Source organism: Maylandia zebra, linkage group LG15 (genome assembly GCF_041146795.1).
Source record: "Maylandia zebra isolate NMK-2024a linkage group LG15, Mzebra_GT3a, whole genome shotgun sequence".
Classification (NCBI taxonomy): domain Eukaryota; kingdom Metazoa; phylum Chordata; class Actinopteri; order Cichliformes; family Cichlidae; genus Maylandia; species Maylandia zebra.
In genome coordinates this window covers 10,927,276-10,945,458 of record NC_135181.1, presented here as the reverse complement: position 1 = coordinate 10,945,458, position 18,183 = coordinate 10,927,276, and the positions used below count along the sequence as shown (strand labels likewise).

Below are 18,183 nucleotides of genomic sequence, written 5' to 3'. Positions count from 1 at the left end.
ACATTTGCTGTCTTACGGGCAGTGACTTGTAAACTGAGCCAGATGAGCTGCTACGCAATTCTAATTCACCCTCACGTCACCTTTCGGCTTGGCTCTATATGTGGATACCTTACTCTATTAGTGTGATGATACAGGTTTGTGTTAGACACACACATTTTCAAAAAATATAGCTATGCACATGAACAGGTGATAGGTGATAATACGTAAATACAGCTTTGCCTTTGCTAGCGAGGAGAGAATGAAGAACAACATGATAAACGAAACCATAGTAATAGTAGTAGTAGTATTTAGTCATTGAGTCATTGGTGACTACATGCCAGAAAGATTCCATGTTTACTAGCAATCTACAAAAAAGGGCAGATGACAATAATCATTTATTTTAAAAACATTCTGGACGGATGAGTTAAACACCAGTGAAAGATTTTTTGAATTTATTTGGACAAAGACATCAGCAGAGCAAATTAGTCGTACCCCATACTGATATCAAATGGCATTTCCAGGCGGCATGTTGGGGGCACCTGTGTATGATTACTTCCTTGTCAAGAGGAAATGATATTATGCGATAACTATCTGCATCTGTCAGATGTCCCTTTATGTTTCCCTCCTTATACTCGCAGCACTGATCTCGTCCAGTCACCACGAGCCACCGTGCCCTTCTGTAATGCTACTGAGGAATTCAGAAAGAGAATGAGAGTTGAATTGGGAATGAATGATAACACACACCATTAGTTATTATTCATGACAAGTGCTTGTTTTCACAGGGAACAGAGACAAAGACGAGCAGGGGCACAAGCAAATAAACATTACCCTCCTTTTTCATCCTCTGCTCTTGAGTTTCAGTGATGTTCAACTTCTGCAGCTCCCGCATTTTTGGAAACTCTTCATTAAAAAAAAAAGCAAATAAATCAGAATAATGACTTTTTGTTGCAGTTTGTCTTGTGCCTCCTCTCACTCTTGCCAGCCTACACTGTGAAGCACTGAAACAATTATTCAGGAGATATAAAAATAAAACCTGCAAGTATTTTGATATTTGGGTCACAGTTTTCAGGAATGGATGGCAAAATATTTTTTGGTTTTTAGCTCCTTAAACATTAGAATATTCTGCTTTAATTGGTCTTGTGTTGTCTTAGTAAAATTACGGGGAGGAAAACATTAAAAGCTGTCACTGTGTTTAATAGATCAAATGTTTAATCCAGTTATTAGCGAGCAGATTCGCTGAAAATGAAAATAAGTTTTAGGAGCAGTAAATGCTTAAAGAAAAGAAAGTGATGTTTCTTTTTTTTTTTTTTAAATGAAAGGTTACATACCCCAACAGGGATTCAGAGGAAAATAAATGAGCTTTAATTTGAAATTTGCTAATCACGAATCTCAGATTCCTTGGTTTCTTTTGCTCGTCTACAGAGACGATGGAAAGGAGGGTCTAAAGTTCTACACCAATCCATCCTATTTCTTTGACCTGTGGAGAGAAAAGATGCTTCAGGACACAGAGGACAAGAGGAAGGAGAGGCGGAAACAGAAGGTAAGTCTAGAAGAATTAAAAAGCACAGGTTCGGCTGCGTTTTTGCTTTTTCACACAGCAGCTTACGAGTGCACTGCCGTAGACGGAGGCGTTTATGACAGGCAGCAGCACACGGAGGTTAGCGAGTAGAAGAGCGAAGAGGCTTCACAGATACAGATTGATCTGTCCTGCTTGAAAAAACTGGCAGGGTGATTCACTAATAGATTCAGAGGTCTGGCTTTATACCACACATCCAAATGAGTTAATTAGTCACCACTCATAGATTATAAACTCTTCCCTCTGTCAACCCTCTTAGTTATTGCTTGTGTGATCATTACATCTAATTAATGGGAGCATCTGGTCTTCAGTTGCCCCTGCGCTGTGCGTCACGTCTCTTCTTCTCGACAAATAAACAGTCACTCGTAGCCTCATGAGGAATATCTATAAGCATTTGCATTCTGAGGTTGTTTTTATTTTTCAATGTATTTACACAGACAAATTAAATTATGTGGCTTTGGCTCTTCCTCGCCAAGTGCTGAGTTATGACCCCCCCCAACTCAAACCGAGGGGTTTCCCACCCTCAGCATCAGGAGCTCTAATCAGCACCAGCTTGCATTTTCCTGCGTGGGAAGCGGTGCATGCTCCCCATTTTGCCCCCTCGCAGTCAATCAAAGCTCATTACAATCATGTCACTGAGGAGTAAAGAGATTTTCTGTTGAGGGTTTATGTGAACACTGAGGATATAATTTGCTGGTTATGAGGTTTTTAATGATTGTGGGAATGACGCACAGAGGACAAGTTTTGCTGAGAATTAGTTGGAGGATTGAGAGAATAAGAGTAACTGTAGTGATATTTGTGGTTGTTTACTAGTCTGTGTGCACTTTTTTTTTTTTTTTTTTTTTTTTTTAAGCAGTAAATGAAACAGAAAGCTACAACATGCAACATTAGGTAAAGCTTATTTGCTCCAGAGGGTTAGGCTGATATGACCGCTTGCAGCCAGAGCTCATTCCAATGATTTCCTTCTAATTAAAGCTCCGGGTGGGCTCAGCTTGTAAAGCCATGTTCATTTCCCTCTCACCACAATGGCACTTAGACAGACCCCATGGAAAGGCCTTAAAGATATTCACAGGGAGAACCGGATATATGGAGGAATAGAGCTATTACACAAACATATATGGTGGTTTGTGTAATCATCATGGTGGATACATGGTCACATGGAGAAACAGGACAAAGATGGCTCAAAGAAGGTGCACGTGCATACATGCGCGCTGGAAGCATGCAGAATCACTCATTGAAAAGATTAAGTATAGAAAAAGCACTCGCATATACACACATAAATTCCGGGTTTAGATCTTTGATAACTTTACACTTCATCAATTTGCTGATTGAGTGGTTCTGCCACATCATCTTAATGGCCCTCTCAGTCATGGGGTTCAGTGTGTGTGTGTGTGTGTGTGTGTGCGCGTGCTTATGCATTTGTAGCTGTAATTATGTTTACCATTGATACTTCATCTTATAATTTCAGAAGAAAATTCAGAAGTTTGCAGACGCTTTGCTCCTCCAAATTGAATTATTTTTTTCTGACAACATTAACATTAGCTGGGAAGCTTCAAGTTCATTTTTTATCACGGAGCAGGTTTTGTTCAAGATAATAGATCAACATGTACAAAGTGACCATAATTTGGGGCTGTGTGGATAATAAGAGGGTCTGTGGAGCTACAGACTGTGTAAATTGTTTTGCTTTCTATCATAAGCATCAGTTATTAGATAGAAACTTTATTAAGTGCTTCCTTTTTTTTTTTTTTTTTTTTTTTTTTTTCTTCCTTACTAGCTGCAAGCAACTGAAATATACAACAATTAAATAGCTTTTATCTATAGCTACCTAATCCTAAATCAAAAGGCACTAAACCTTAATAGGTCTCTCATTGGCCTTATAAAATATTTGTAAGTATTGTAAATATTTATTTTAACTTAATAGTTAAAATAATTTTCTTTACATCATTTAACACTGCAACTTAAGCCTAAAACTATTTTACACGCCAGAAGAATCCATCTAAATAACACATTTATTTAATGGATGCACAGTTTTAATTAAAGTCAGATATATTCTTAATGATGATGCCGAGATACTAAGACATTACGCTTATGCTTCTGGGCTCTGGCTGCAGCAGCTGTGTTGTTTATCTTGAATTATATTTTTAAATTCGTCTTATTTATTTAGTTTAGTTTTTTGTTTGATGGCTTTTCTTGTCACATATGTACTGCTCTAGACCTTAATGGTGATCTGGTGTGAACGCCATAGTTTTTAGTAAATGAAACTGGAGTAGCAGATGAAGTTGTACCGTGAAGAACAAAACTCTTAAACCTTAAACTTTTTTCTTTCTTTCTTTTTTTTTTTTAAACTGAACCTGCAAAAGTTCTAATTACATTTTTCATTTGACATTAATTTTAAATAACATATTATAATAACATAAAAACAGTATATCTAGGCTGCAGTCACACTAGTGAAGGTGGTGGTTGGAGACTAGGACAGCCAAAATTACTGCCACCAACCTTTGTCACTGTGTGGATGCACAATCTTGAGTCAGATTGAGACTGATTGCAGTGAAGGCAGGTTGCTTCACACTAGCAACCTGCCTTCACTGCAATTAGTCTCAAATTTGAAAAGAATTAAATGCAGTCCCCAGGCAGGTTGCTTATTTTTGCTCTGAGAATTAATCCACACAAAAAGTCAATAAATAATCATTTAGAAATATAGTTTTCGTTGCCATCACACATATTTAAACATAGAAGCTTTCTGATGCATATACTGTATAGTGGGTATTTTGAATTATTGTACTTTTCAAACAGAGACTCAGCTTAGCTGATTCGGTCACGTCTGCATTCTTTCTTAAACTACAAAAAATGAAAAAAATTACATATATTATTTCAGCTCACGATGTTGAAGGCTGGGAGTGAATAACTCCTTGAACAAAGTAACAACAAGGACATCCATCATAGATCAGTGGCCAGAATAATGAAACCGATATCAATGTTAAACACGCGCCTTAAGCAATACCTCTTTTTCTTTTCTTTTTTTCAAATTACATTTCTGATATTTATTAAAGTAAATGGTCAGTTTCTTGAGCAACCTTGATGTCTCCTGTTTTTAAAATGTCAGTGCTAGAATGAACTCAATTTGTAAGGGTTGTTATTAAGAATAATCAAAGAAGGAATCAAGACAAAGTTAAATAAGTCTTAAGTTTACTTGAAAGGTCACATTCACGGCCGTGGAAAATGTGGTAAGCATATGAAAGCTGAAGGAATGATTAAAGTAAGAACGAGGAAAACTGCCTGAAAGCTAAAAACTGAGGGTTTGGATAGTTTTTTTTCCCACTTTATAAATGATGATTTCATTAATTAACTACATTTTGTATTAAATCTGTTATCTTTAACTAATATTATAAATTAGTTTCATGATCTCAAACATGTAAGTGTTTCCCAGCACTGTATTTAATCTTCTTCATCCCCAAACTATTTTCTTACATGGTCACATCACTAATCATTAGACTGAAGCCACATTTAACAAATTGTGGTATTCACAGGCCCAGCCAGCTAGAAGCCAGTGATAAATGACAAGCAGCATATGGCAGAGAGAGGGGGGGAAGAAACCTGCAGTTTCCTAATCTCATTAGCCTCTGTGTTAGCCTCAGTGGATTAGCAGTAGACTATGTGCTGAGCTAGTCAGAGGAAACGGAGGGTGAAAGTCTCAGCGAATGAGAAGAACATGAACAGAGAGAAAGACGTAAAATCGTGTGTTTCTCTTTGAGATCAGTGTTTGGGTCCACTAGGCATTGAGATCTCCAACATCTGAATCCCCTTTATGAAGAATCCCCTTTGCTCTTCCTCTGCTATTCCTGTCTCATTAAAGCACTCATGGCTGGAGCAGATATCTATTGATGTTTTCCCCCCAATTTTAAATACTTCCCTATAAGCAGGAATACATTTTTTTCACATGGCTCCCAGTTCACCAGTGGGTGTTGGTTGTTTAATAGTGGGCAGTTCTAGCATTTGTTCCTGAGTGGGACTGGAATGGCTTTTTCTTTTCTTTTTTTTAAACACATGATATAGAAAAGTCACTTTCATGTCTCCACTGACAATGTCGTCCTTTACTTTTTTGCTCACCAACTGATAATGCAGCTGCAGATCTGTGACTGTTTTCAGGTTCTCATGAAGCTTAAGTCATCCCGAGTAAATGTAATGACTCTGAAACGACATTGCAGTCACTGTTGCATATATGCTAGAGAGCCTTAACTATCAAGATGTTTTGCTTTAGGAGACTGGTATGAGAAACTGTTTATTTCTAATCGAATTTCTGTGATACTACGGCACATGTAGAGGAGACATCTGCACCTACAACGCAAGGCATAATTCTGCCACCTGCCTCATAACAGTACACCTCCTTCTGTTGCTCTTATGGCTTGTTGCAGGCTAGTGGAGCTGTGTTAGTTTAATAGCTTGTTACTGCAATAGCAACGATGGCTAATAAGCAAAAAAGAGACAAGCAGACAGTGCAGTATTCTTATCCCAATTTACTAGCTATATTTATATGAACTCAGCTTGTCTACAGTCAATTTACAGCTTTTTGATTCCATTTTAGCTTAAATTTTGAGCTAAGTGCTAATACTATGTAAAGCATAAAGCAAGTAATGTTTTAACAGTAAAGTTCAGTCAAGATCCTGCTTCAGGATCTAGCTTCCACTGTCCTTGTTCTTCTCTACCATTGCTTTTACATTATTTTCTGAATCTTTATCTAACTCTGTGCAGCTGGAAATGCCTTATCTTGTGTGTCCCAAGAGCCTTATAAGAGTCCTCTCTGAAACCCCTCCTCCCTCCCTTACTCCCCCAGAGGTAAGAGCTTCTCCCTTGTCCTCTCTCCACCTCCACCAGAGCATCTGCTCTGCTTTGCAGTGGCCTGCAGCCCTCTCTATCCTCCCACTTCTCCACTCCCCCCTCTGGTTTGCTTTGGGCAAGTGAGCTGCCCACCTCAAGCCCATCACTAACAACCCTCTAACACTTACCTGCATCCCAGTTCTGTTTAAGAAAAAAAAAAAAAAGGGGGGGGGGGGGCAAGAGCCCTTGATGTGCCTTTTACCAACAATCTACAAAAAAGGGCAGATGACAAAACTCAAGTTTTAAACATAGCCTGTGGTTACATGAGCTTTAAATACATACGGCTGTGGCTTTAACACACACAAAGTATGCTGCTCAGTAAAACATCTTTTGTGTGTTTCTAGATAATATACTCTAATAATAATATACTCTAATATACTCTAATCTTCTAATAATACTTTATGTTTACGTCTTTAGTGCAGTCTAACGATGAGCAATGAACAATGACATAAAAAAAAAAGTGTACTGTTTGAGTTTAAATATGAATAATTTCAAGCCATACCTGTAGGCGTGTCAGTGCACACCTTTTGAAAATAAGGAATTTGGGATACAGCGCTGAGAACTCACTATACTAACTGCAAAACAACTCAGAGCAGTAACTTACCTGTGTGGTAGTTGGTAGTGCTTTTGACTTACCTCCACATGTCTTTTGATTTGTGGTTTGGTCAAACTAACACTAAAGGACATATGAAAGCGGGACGTCTTCTGCTTGGATTGTTACAAAAGCACACTGAGAAAAGCACACGTCAGAGTGCATTGTACAGGAAGACATTTGCTTTTGCTGCAGTAAAGGCATCAGTAACTTTTCATATTTCGTGCTATTTTTGAGCCTTCTTCACCTTGCTAGGACTTTATTTCAGTATTGACATGAGGCTTCATTAAGGATTTGCATCCAAATGGTTTATTTTACAAAGATCAGCAGCAGCAGCTATGCGTGCATATTGTGAGAGGTTAGCGTTATTGTCAGCAGTGGTTGAATGCCTCTGTGGGCATTCCTGTGATGGGGGTTGGGGAGGGGGGGTTACATAGCCACGATTCTGCTGAGTCTGTCAGTTGAAACTATACGCACAAATGATCGCACAAATGATGCCTGTAGTGTGTATAACGGTCTGGACACAGGTGTGCACACAGGAATACAGTCTGTATATAAAATAAATCTATAACCACTGTGTTGCATATACACACTGTGCTTACACAGCGGCACTTCCTCTGCCAGTACCAGTCCATTCAGATGAAAGATGACGACCTAGCAGAGGCACACAGCCCATTGAAAATTAGCTACATATATAACAGCTGTGACTCACACATGCACGCTTACAAACACACTCTCACAGAAAAAAATGTCTCATTTTCTCTCTTGTACGAACACTATCTAATCTATTTTCCCCTCCATTAAAACAAAAACTTATTTTCACATTGATTGCTGCACTACAGCATTAAAGCCATCACTCAGACACTCTGTTTGATGGACGGTTTGTGTCACACTATACGTTTGACTGCCACCTGTCCTTCCTGCCAACCCTTCTTCTTATGTCATTAAAGCAAAAAATTCACTCATTATAGTCTATAGACCCATAGATGGAATTTTATAGTACATTAGCTTATTTTTATTTCAAGTGTTATTTAATGTTATATTGCCACGAGGCTAAAACTGAAAACCTTTCAGGAAGCCGAGTTTAGGAAAAGTAAAACTCATAACTGATTCGATGATTGCAGCTGGATTTTAGAGGCCCAGCGCAGCTTAGACACGGTAAAAGGTCTTGACAATCTAATAAATAATAAAGTTTTAGTTAAGATATATTAATGTGTTTAAGCAGAGGAGGAGGCGGTTGTGTGTCTGACTGTGTGTGTTTAAGCGGAGATGCTTTTCTTCAGTCGATGCCTCATCAGGGATAATAGGCCACGATGATTCAGAACCGAATCGATGTGCGTTACAGTTGGAATTTATTCTCTCAGCGAACAAAATCAGCATCATTTAACCAAACCAGAGAAGATGCTGTCCACAACCTGTCACCTCAGCCAACATGCTTCATCTGAGCGCACACACACACACACACACACACACACACACACACTCACACTCACTCTTGTTTGGTACGTCTACAGCTAGATATAATATTGGTATTGTTTGATACCCTAACTGAATATCGGCTTGTGTTGTAAATAGTTTTATTTGAAACGGATTGTGTTTTTATAATCAGCACAAATACGTCTTGTTAAATTACTAACACACAAGCATGTCTGTGCTTTCTTTTTTTGTCTTGATGTCAAAAAAAGGCACAAAAAATGCATCATAAAAGCATCCCACTAACAGGTATTGTCTGTGTAGCCTTAGAAAAAAACCAGTGTTCCTGTGCTGCAGTCCTCCCCCCTCTTCTTGTAAAACTCTTTAAATCACAGCCACATGATGCACTTGTACTGGCTGACATGATCCCTCATTATCATGAACACAATTGCTCCCACATACTGTAAATATTCTCCAAAGTGCCAGCTGTGTATAGACCAGCAGCTGAAAAGAGTCCCTGAACCAATATGCTGTTCACTCTTAATTGCAAACTGAAGTTAATGGTGTATTGGTTAATATCTACGCTATACGCAGCTGTAGACTGTAAATATATTTGTGAAAATTTACATGCATGTCCTTAATAAAGCAAATAAGCTGAGCACCACAAGAAGATAGAAAGTAGAAACATAATATTTAAAGCCAAACTCACTTGTTTTATCCAGTTTTTGCAGAATAAATACGTTTTATTTTATTAGTTCGTAAGTTTGCTTTTATTACAGTTGTCTATGTTTAGCGTTGAGAATAATTTTTCACATTGATTTATATTGTTAGCTGGTTTAAGTTGACTAAAGATTGTAAAGTGTTTTCATGCATATCTTTATATTTAGATTGACTGTGAAAAGTCCCCTTTATGTTTTTATTGCCCTTCTTTAATATAATCTGCTCTCTCATTGTTTTGGGTTGGCTAGCACGAGTGTGTGCATTTTCTGTTTTGCATGTCATTCTCCAGTGTGGGTTGTTGCTGTGCATCGCATGTAGAAACACACCTTTGTAGATTTGCTCCCCCCATTCCAGTGAGATCTCTCCTTTTCTGCCTTAGTCTGTCTGTTTGGGATGAAGCGGCGCTCTGTTATATTCACCGTGGGTGTGTGTGGGTCTTTGCGTGCCATTGTGACGTCCCCCGCGCTGTGCACGTTGTCATTTTTCTGTTTAACAGCACTTTTTTTCCCCCCTCTTTCCCTTTTGTCCTACTTCTCACCGCCCACTCTGTTTTTGTCCCCGTTGACTGTGTGCAGCAGTGCTGTGCTCAATCCTGTGCCGTGTTGATTATTTTGAACCCCGTCCCCTCACCCCTGGTGCTTCTCTTGTGGTTTTTGTTTTTGTTCTTGTAGTTGCAGGACCCCCGCATGTATGATCAGGTCTATAGGTACTTAGACCTTCCAGGGCAGGTATGTGAAAAAACAGCGATTATTTGATTTAAAAACAAAAAAAAGAACAAACTTCTACCTCAGCAGCTTGCTGCTGTTTTTTTTTCCCTCTGTTGCAAATCAGTCATGCTGAAATCTGGGAGTCAGGGATTGCTGTTTGACGATGGGCACGAGATTATCACAAAATATTACCCATCTTTCTTTATAGACTTTTAAGCTTTGGGGAAAAAAAAATATTTACCCACAATTTGATTCAGTCAGTCAATGAGCACTCCCTGCTCCCAAGCTTGTGTGATGCAGTATTTTCTGTGAAGCGCTACCCCTTTAAAAAAATGTGCTTTTAAGTTTAAGATGATTAGAAAGCACAGATATTGTTAAGACTGTTGTGGTAGGTTGATGTTTATTTGGCACCTTAAAGTAAATTACAAAGAGGGACAGTTTGGATCAGTTATTAAGTTTTGGATTTGGTTGTTTGAGTGTGTGAACGCTTCTTTCTACTTCTGCATTGATAAATCTTGACTGTAATTTTCAAGCTCTGTCGTTCAAATGTTTAACAATCCATCAGTTTTGGAAAATATATTTAATGGCTAATATTATTTTTTGTCTCCTGCTCTTCTCCTTCCACTCTCATCCTCATTGTCATCCCCAAAACACCTCATGTGGATTCATCCACCACTTCCCATTATTCCTTTTAACTATTCCATCCCCGTCACCATCTTCGCCTCCTCTTCTAAAGCTGAAGGCGATCGACCGTCCACACGAGCCGGAGAAGATACCGCGAGCACCTCACGATCGTAAGAAGGAGTGGCAGAAACTGGCACTGGGGGCAGAGCTCGCTCAGGACTTACCTGAAGACAAACACAGAGAGGCCAACGGATCGGCGGGTTATCACGACAACAGGTGAGTGAAGGTGGACGGCACTAGTTAGTCAGGTGTCACCTGGTGGAAATGACGTGCACATTACATCACGAGAGCTGAAAATCTGAAAAACTTGATAAAAACGGATTCATCTGCAGGATTAAATCAATCCTATGGACAAAAATAAATAGTGTCCTGTCCACAGAGAATCTGTTCACACAATTTACACTTCTGTGGCACTGGGGAAATGCAGCCACAAAAGGGATGATTAAGGTCCTTCAAAGTTGTGATTGCTTTTATTGTGCCTCAGAGCTGCAGTGCCACTCGTGTTCAGTAATTTCCCTGCCAGTCAATGTGATTAATAAGAAAACATTTTATGCAAATTGGTAGTTTTGTTGGATTTGTCAGTAGCGTGGATAGCTGACACAAAATCTTTTCTGCGAGCACTGATGAGAATAGATTTCAAGCAAATGGACCGTAGATGTGGTTGTCGGCATTTGATTTACAATGTTGTGGATAACAGTGTCTTTTGATGGGCACTCACCTAGACTGCAACGGCATTGTCAACAGAATAATTGTAGCAGAAATTCATTCTTGTGAATAAAAAATATTCTAAACTGCTGAGAAATGGAAACAGGAAGTGTGTATACTTTTGTGGCCTGTGAGAATACGTTTGTTTTATGAAAAGTGCCTCTTTACTTATTATTACTTACTTGTTTTTATGTGTATATGTATATTGTGTGACCAGATCTCTGTAATGGCCAGAAGAAACCATAAACATGACCTTAAAGAACATAATGAGCGCAGGTCTTGTGCCACACGTCGTTTTTTAAAAGTATTTTGCTTAAAAGAAGCCAGTCATCCTCATACATTTAAAAAAAAAAAAAAAAGGTCTTGCGCAATAGTTCTTCAGGCTTAGTGTCCTTAAAACGAGGAAACTAAACAAGTGGAGGAGAAATGAAGACGTGGTAGGCCTACAAAACTATTCCCAGCAGATGAAGAGTTAAAAATTGTTCTAAGAAAGAAATCCTGCAAAGACTGGACTCAGGACCTGAGAGATGGATCTAAACCCTCAGCTGGTCAAGAAGCCGCTCACTGCTGAGGTATGCCAACTGAACAACAAGTTTCATGTGGTGACGATTCCACATTTTTTGATGATTTTCGAATCATCATCGGTGTGGAGATCAGGAGAGAGGCACAGCAGACATCTGTAAAACACAGTGGAGGCTCTGTCATGATTTAGGGCTGCGTTTCAGCCAGTGTTGTTGGAGATCTTGTCAAAATTGATGGAATTATGAACACAGAAATGTACCATCATATTTTGATCCCCCATACAAGACCATCTAGATGGTCTCTGAGTGAAAACATTAATTTGTCATTTTTCTGCATGAAAATGATTCCAAACACGCTGCCAGTACAGTAAAAGCATACTGGTCCGTGACCTCAGCATTATTAAGGCAATGTGGGATCTTCTTGACAAAGAACAGAACAAAAGGCAGCTAACATCTGAAGAAGAGCTCTGAATGTCCTTCAAGAAGCCTGGAGAACTATTCCTGAAGACGACTTAAAGAAATGACAAGAAAGGTTCAGGCTGTAGTGGAGAATAAAGGTGCTCATACTAAATATTGGCTTTCAATATTTGTGTTGCTGGCTACGATTACTGGACTCTGTGAATTCCATGACCCAATTACTACATAATTTCTGATCATCAAAAAGTCTTAGTGCTGTGTTTAATCAAACACAAACTCCACAGTAAATATAATTAGTATATCAGTATTAGTATATCTTCTGTTTTTTGTGTGTGAGTTTGCTTTGTGTTTGTTTTTCTTGTTTGTTTTTGTTTAATCCTTTACAAATATTCTACACACACAAGGTAAAATGATTGGGAACATACCTCAGTTCTATATACAGCACCTCCACCTACCCAGAATATGTAGGGTTTTGTTTAAGTGACATGATTTAAGTTCTGACAGATGAGCTTTATGCGGGTAAGAATAGTAAGTGCAAAGAACACAAAACTGCACACACACACAAAGACTCACAGCTGAACCAAACACAGTGTGAATGAATGACTGGGTTTCTCTGCTCAGGACTCATTTGTACATGGAGCATTTGGACGGGCCCTTCTCACTGGCGGCGCTGCCCTACACTCAGATGAACGAACTGCTTAACCGTACAGGGGACAGAATGTATTCCCGACCTCACGACCCTCCACCGCCGCCACCTCCTATGCACCCACTGGGAGAGATAAAGCCACCTTCTGTGATCAGGTGAGTCATCAGCCTCAGTTTTCACTTTGTTGTTCTACCTACACCTAAAACATAAATGTGTGTTTCAAGCAGTTTAAAAAAGTGCTAAGGAATTATCTGTAACTACTGCGATTCCCTCCCCATCTCTTAGCCTTGTTTATCTCATTTTCTCATACACATCTGTCAGTATCATAGACCGACCTTCAATTACTGGTTCTGAAGAGGTTGATGAATGTGTGGTTTGAGAGTGTGTGGAACAAAGATGAAGTAAAATAAGAAAAAGGCTTGTTGAAGGGCAGGATCAGCTGTTTGTTAAGGCCACTGAACATATTACAGGTTGTTTTTCTGCTGCACATATTGGCCGCTTATGTAGCTGTTTTTGAAAGGATGAAGAGATCAGAGGGAATGATTAAGGTAACACTGGAGAAATCTTGCATTGATTTTTTATTTTTTTTGCACTTGCCCTTGCATCTGCCTTCTCCTCTTGCTCTTTTATTTACTTTATTCTGACCTTTAATTCGTGCTGATTTTCCTTTTTTTTTGCCATTTTAAAAGTTCCCGTCACCATGTTCCATTGTATCTCATTTTCTCGCTTCACCTCCTCTGAAAACTTTCCTTTACTACAGCACATTAAGTAGCACTGCTGTCCTGAGAGGAAACACTCCACACTTTATTTTTTCCTCCGTCTTCTCTTCCTCCTGCTGTGCCTTTTTTTCCCCTTCTCCTTCACCACAGGAGGAGGATTGATTGTGGACACATTCCTCTGTGTCGCAGTGTTAGCGGTGTACCAACCCCCGCAGGTTTGGCATCAGTGAACGGCCACTGTTATTCACACTCTTGTCTTTAATGTGCAAGTTACAATAAGCCGGTTGCTCGGTGATCTTTAACCTCTAATTTATTGAACTGACAGTGAAGTGGAAATACTTTGGCCTCGTCACTCTATCCATGCTCCTGTGACAACTCTGCAGTTTCACAAAGCAGCTGTATTTATGGTTACTTCCACACTCCCAGCAGCTGCTTCTGACGCATTGCTGCACATTTTTAATTGAAAAGATAAGAACGAAACAAACTCGGCTCTTGACATGCACCTTTTGTGAACAGGCAGTTTCTGTCGTTACAATAGTCAGGCTTTCCGTTTTACTTGGCACACGTGCATTTGTCGGTGACAGATTTAAAAATTCAGACAGATGATAGAGATAATTTTGGAGTTATGGGGGGGTTTTATTATGCATGATGTGCTACAGATGGTCTGAGGCTAAAAAGGTGGATGTCATGGATATAAATAAGCAGCTATGTTCTTCTTTCGCAGTCTGAGTCAAATTAGTTTCATAGAAAGTTTAATTGGGAAAATGCAAAGCCTGGTGTTAGACTGTCCCTGCCAGGTGGAATGTGCTCTTCTGCTGATCACACTCAGCGCTGCAAAATGTGGAGCAAATATTAGTCAATTTTGAGGCTTGACTAAGCTGCTAGTTCAATGGTTTTTTGTTAAACTGTTCTCCTCGTACCAGATATCCTCTCTCCTCTCTTCCCCATTCTAATGCTCAGATTGAACTTCACCAGATCATCTTGATCTCGCCTGCATACACTCGTTCAATGCACTTTTAAATGATCAAGATTACCAAAGGAAAACTAGACAATTTGCAGACAGCTGGAACCATAATATTTTGGCATGTTTATATTTCATAACCTCTATCACTATATACAGTTTTCATGTATTTTGTCAAACTATTAATTAAAAAAAAAACAACTAGTAACTGAAGTGCACATGTATATACAAGCTGTTTTGGTGGGTGTTGTGTTTTGAGAGAATTTATGGCATATAACAATCTTCCCAAGTGGAAAAAGTTGAAGTTACCTCAATTATCTCTCAAATTTTGCACATGAAGCACATGGTGACCAAAGTCCAGCCTCCTTTTTACCTGTTGGTGAACGTTTTCTCAGGTACTCTGAAAGGCTTAAAGAGCCACAGCAGTGCACCACCACTGCCTCCACCTCATTCGTGTTTCTTCTTCCCTCCAGCTCCAGCTCGGGCTTTTCCGACAGCAGACCCCAGTCTCCAGCCCGGACAGCAGGCCACAACTCCAACACTCCTCCTCCTCCGCCTCCCCCTCTGCCCCCTCCTCCTCCACCCTTACCCTCCACAGGCTTGCGCGGCACTCCTCCTCCTATTCCTCCTCTACCAGTCCAGCAGCATCCCCCAGCCATCCCGCCTCCCCCCGCTCCCCTCCAGATAGCCCCGGGTGTTCTCCATCCAGCCCCTCCACCCGTGGCACCTCCCCTCCACTCCTCATCTCCAGCTCGTTTCCAGCAGGTCCTGGACAAAGGTCCATCCTCGGGTTCTGGTATTCAGTCAGACAGCACCATCCTGCCTCCTCCACCGCCACCACCTCCCCTGCCCCTCACAGGAGCGCGGAGCTCATCACCGTGCCTATCAGGGCCACCACCTGTGCCCGCCTTCCCTTCAGCAGGAGCCATGGCCTCCCCTCCCCCCCACGCCGTCCACGACATGGGGACCAAGAGGCACCATCCAGCCAATCTGCCACCCATCAGCGATGCACGCAGTGTCCTGTTGGAGGCTATCAGAAAAGGTGAAGTGTTTGTAAATGCATGTGCAAATAGTTCTTTAAAACCATGTTGTGACCACTTTTTCATAGTAGCAGCTTAACTGCCTCCAAATCTTGAAAAGATTGTGTAATGCCAGCTCTGCATGTGATGATAAGAGAATATATTCAGATATTTTTAAGCCTGTCTTGAAGCAAAACTTCCTCCAATCTTTGCTGCTTTTCTCGTCTTACATCATAGATAACTGTATTTTTGTAAATCTGTAAAAGAAGGCCGTGAAATAACTTTGAAGATGCCACTCTTTTGTTTACCGCCCTTTTCATTACTCTTCTAGGACCATAGGATTCATTTTTCACACTAAATGGTTAGAGAAAAGAACACCTAGCTTGGTCTCTATTAGATTAGCTTTGCATTCAGTTTCATCTACTGTATAAAACAAGCCTCTCATTCTTAGCTCTCCTACCCCTCCCTTTAAGCAAGCTTTCTTCTGATTGGCTGGCACTTGCAAACAGATTTAAATAGCAAGTGGGAGCAGGTGCTGCGCACATAGTGTCACGCTGTGTCTATAAGATCCAGCTTCATTCAGATTAATCAAATCGGAGACCAGTTTTTAATATTTCACATAAATACATTTTAATAAAGCAGGATAAATACACATCTATATCCAAGTTATTGTTGCTGTAGTCGTTATAATCCTAATCGGGAGTTTCAGGAGCGATGATATGTAATCATCTTTCTCCGTTTCCCTGCTGCAGGCATACAGCTGCGAAAAGTGGAGGAGCAGCGAGAACAAGAGGCTAAGCACGAGCGAGTGGGTAATGATGTGGCCACCATCCTGTCACGCCGCATCGCCGTGGAATACTCCGACTCCGAGGACGAGTCCGAGTTTGACGAAGGAGACTGGATGGAATGACGGCGGCGAGGGAGAGAACAGAAGGAATACCGGGAGGATGGAGGTGCCCCACCCTCCAGCAGTATCGCATCCCTGCACTCCACACCTCGACATCAAAGAACCGAAACACCGTTACGACCACCTTTCCTCTCTCTTTTTTTTTTTTTTTTTTTTTGGTTTATATCTTGTCATATGTCTGTCTCGTTGTGGTTTGTGTTCAGTGGAGGGACTCCACGTCGCCGTTGTCGGTCTTTCTAGTGTTCCAAGAGTCGTTTTTCTCTCTCTCTCTCTTTTTTCGAATTCATTCTTCTGCACCTACCACGCGACTTTGTTTCGGCTGGATTTCTTGTGATGAAATCCCTCATGTTTACTATCGGTATACACGAAGATAACTTTTTTGAAGAGCCACTTGTTTTCGTTTCTTATCTGTACCTTGATGTTGGGGAAAAACAAAAACAAAGAAGAAATTTGAAAAGAACAAATGAAGGCATGTTGCATCTATCTTTAGTTCTCCAATATGGTTTTGCTGAACATGGCATTGAGTGAATGCTGCTTTATTTTAATCATCTTTTATTTACCTAGTACAACTGAAACACTTGTTTTAACAGGCCAGTAGTATCAAACCCTGACCACAGGCTGGGTTGTCGTCACCCCCCCACACACTTTTTTTTGTTATCAGGAATGACTTTACCACTAAGGACAAGCAAAAGATTGTGTTGCTGTGTCATGTGATAAATATTGTATGGCTGAAATGATGGGGGAAACCATATGGCTGCTTTGGTCACATGTGTGCATATCCATCCACTTACATTTAACCTTTACCCCAGGGAAATGTATGCCTAGATACTGAGCTGTCTGGGTTCAGAGGAGCCATTTCTGCTATTGTTGACATCAGGCGCTGTCAAAGAGAAACACTAAGCCATTGTTTATATCGAGCTCCCTTCATTTTCTCACGCTTGTTGCCGCAGAAATGGACGGTGGAAGCAACTTGATTCTGTAGATAAACATCAGAATTCCTGCCTCTCTTATTATCCCTGATTTATTAAAAAAAAAATAAAAAATACAGTGTACAGAGAGAAACTTTTTCGAGTTTTGGGAATCTGACTGACACCAGATGCAAACCAGTCAACGTCACTGATGGCAGCTTTTCTCTCAGATGCCCTTTTACTGTTTAACTGCTCACTAACGGGAAGCCTTACCTCGTTTGGGACTACAGCTCTGTGTAGTACTGCCGTTTGAGGCGTAAGACAAGAAGCTTACATTCTGCCTTGTTTTGGCTCATTTGAAAGGAAATGTCTGCCATCCTTTTCCGTTCGTTTGTTTTGTTTTTTTCTTCTACTTGCCTTATTGTTCGTACAAAACGTATCGTTGAGTTGATGAATGTATTGTGCTGTTACTACTTACTTGCCTGCGCTTGTATGAATTCGCTGTTTCTATGTTTGGCTGGGGGGGAGGGAGTTGAAAGGAGGAAAAAAAAAGATTGGATCAATACTGTATACCATGTAACTTATGTAACTGTTTACTGTAACAGTTTGCTTGAATTAATAAAAATCTAATGTTATGTTTCAGGGTTTGTTGTTGTTGTTGTTGTTGAGGTTGCTTGATCGGAGTCCTGTTCTCTGTAAAACAATAACCGAGTTAGCTTAATTTGATTACGGTTGAACACAAGCCATGATTTCTCAGTGTGCTACACAGATTAAAAATGAAATTAATAAGAGCAGCGGCCCCTAAACCTCCAAAAGTGCAGATTTATTCACAAG

At 40.2% G+C, this 18,183-nt stretch overlaps 1 protein-coding gene across 4 annotated transcripts in view; it reads left to right on the top strand.

Moving 5' to 3' along the window:
• Positions 1-17,991, top strand: part of wasf1 (WASP family member 1) — a 63,120-nt gene extending 45,129 nt beyond the window's left edge. For 2 of the 4 annotated variants that reach the window (XM_004541758.4, XM_004541756.4), the window contains exons 5-11: positions 1,402-1,519; positions 6,305-6,388; positions 9,827-9,883; positions 10,599-10,762; positions 12,811-12,990; positions 14,989-15,557; positions 16,287-17,991. In XM_004541758.4, the coding sequence (XP_004541815.1) occupies positions 1,402-1,519; positions 6,305-6,388; positions 9,827-9,883; positions 10,599-10,762; positions 12,811-12,990; positions 14,989-15,557; positions 16,287-16,444 (1,330 nt within the window). In that variant the 3' untranslated portion in view covers positions 16,445-17,991. The remainder of the gene's footprint in view (positions 1-1,401; positions 1,520-6,304; positions 6,389-9,826; positions 9,884-10,598; positions 10,763-12,810; positions 12,991-14,988; positions 15,558-16,286) is intronic. The other 2 variants (XM_004541760.4, XM_004541761.4) reach the window with 2 other exon arrangements.
• The last annotated feature ends 192 nt before the right edge of the window (positions 17,992-18,183 follow it).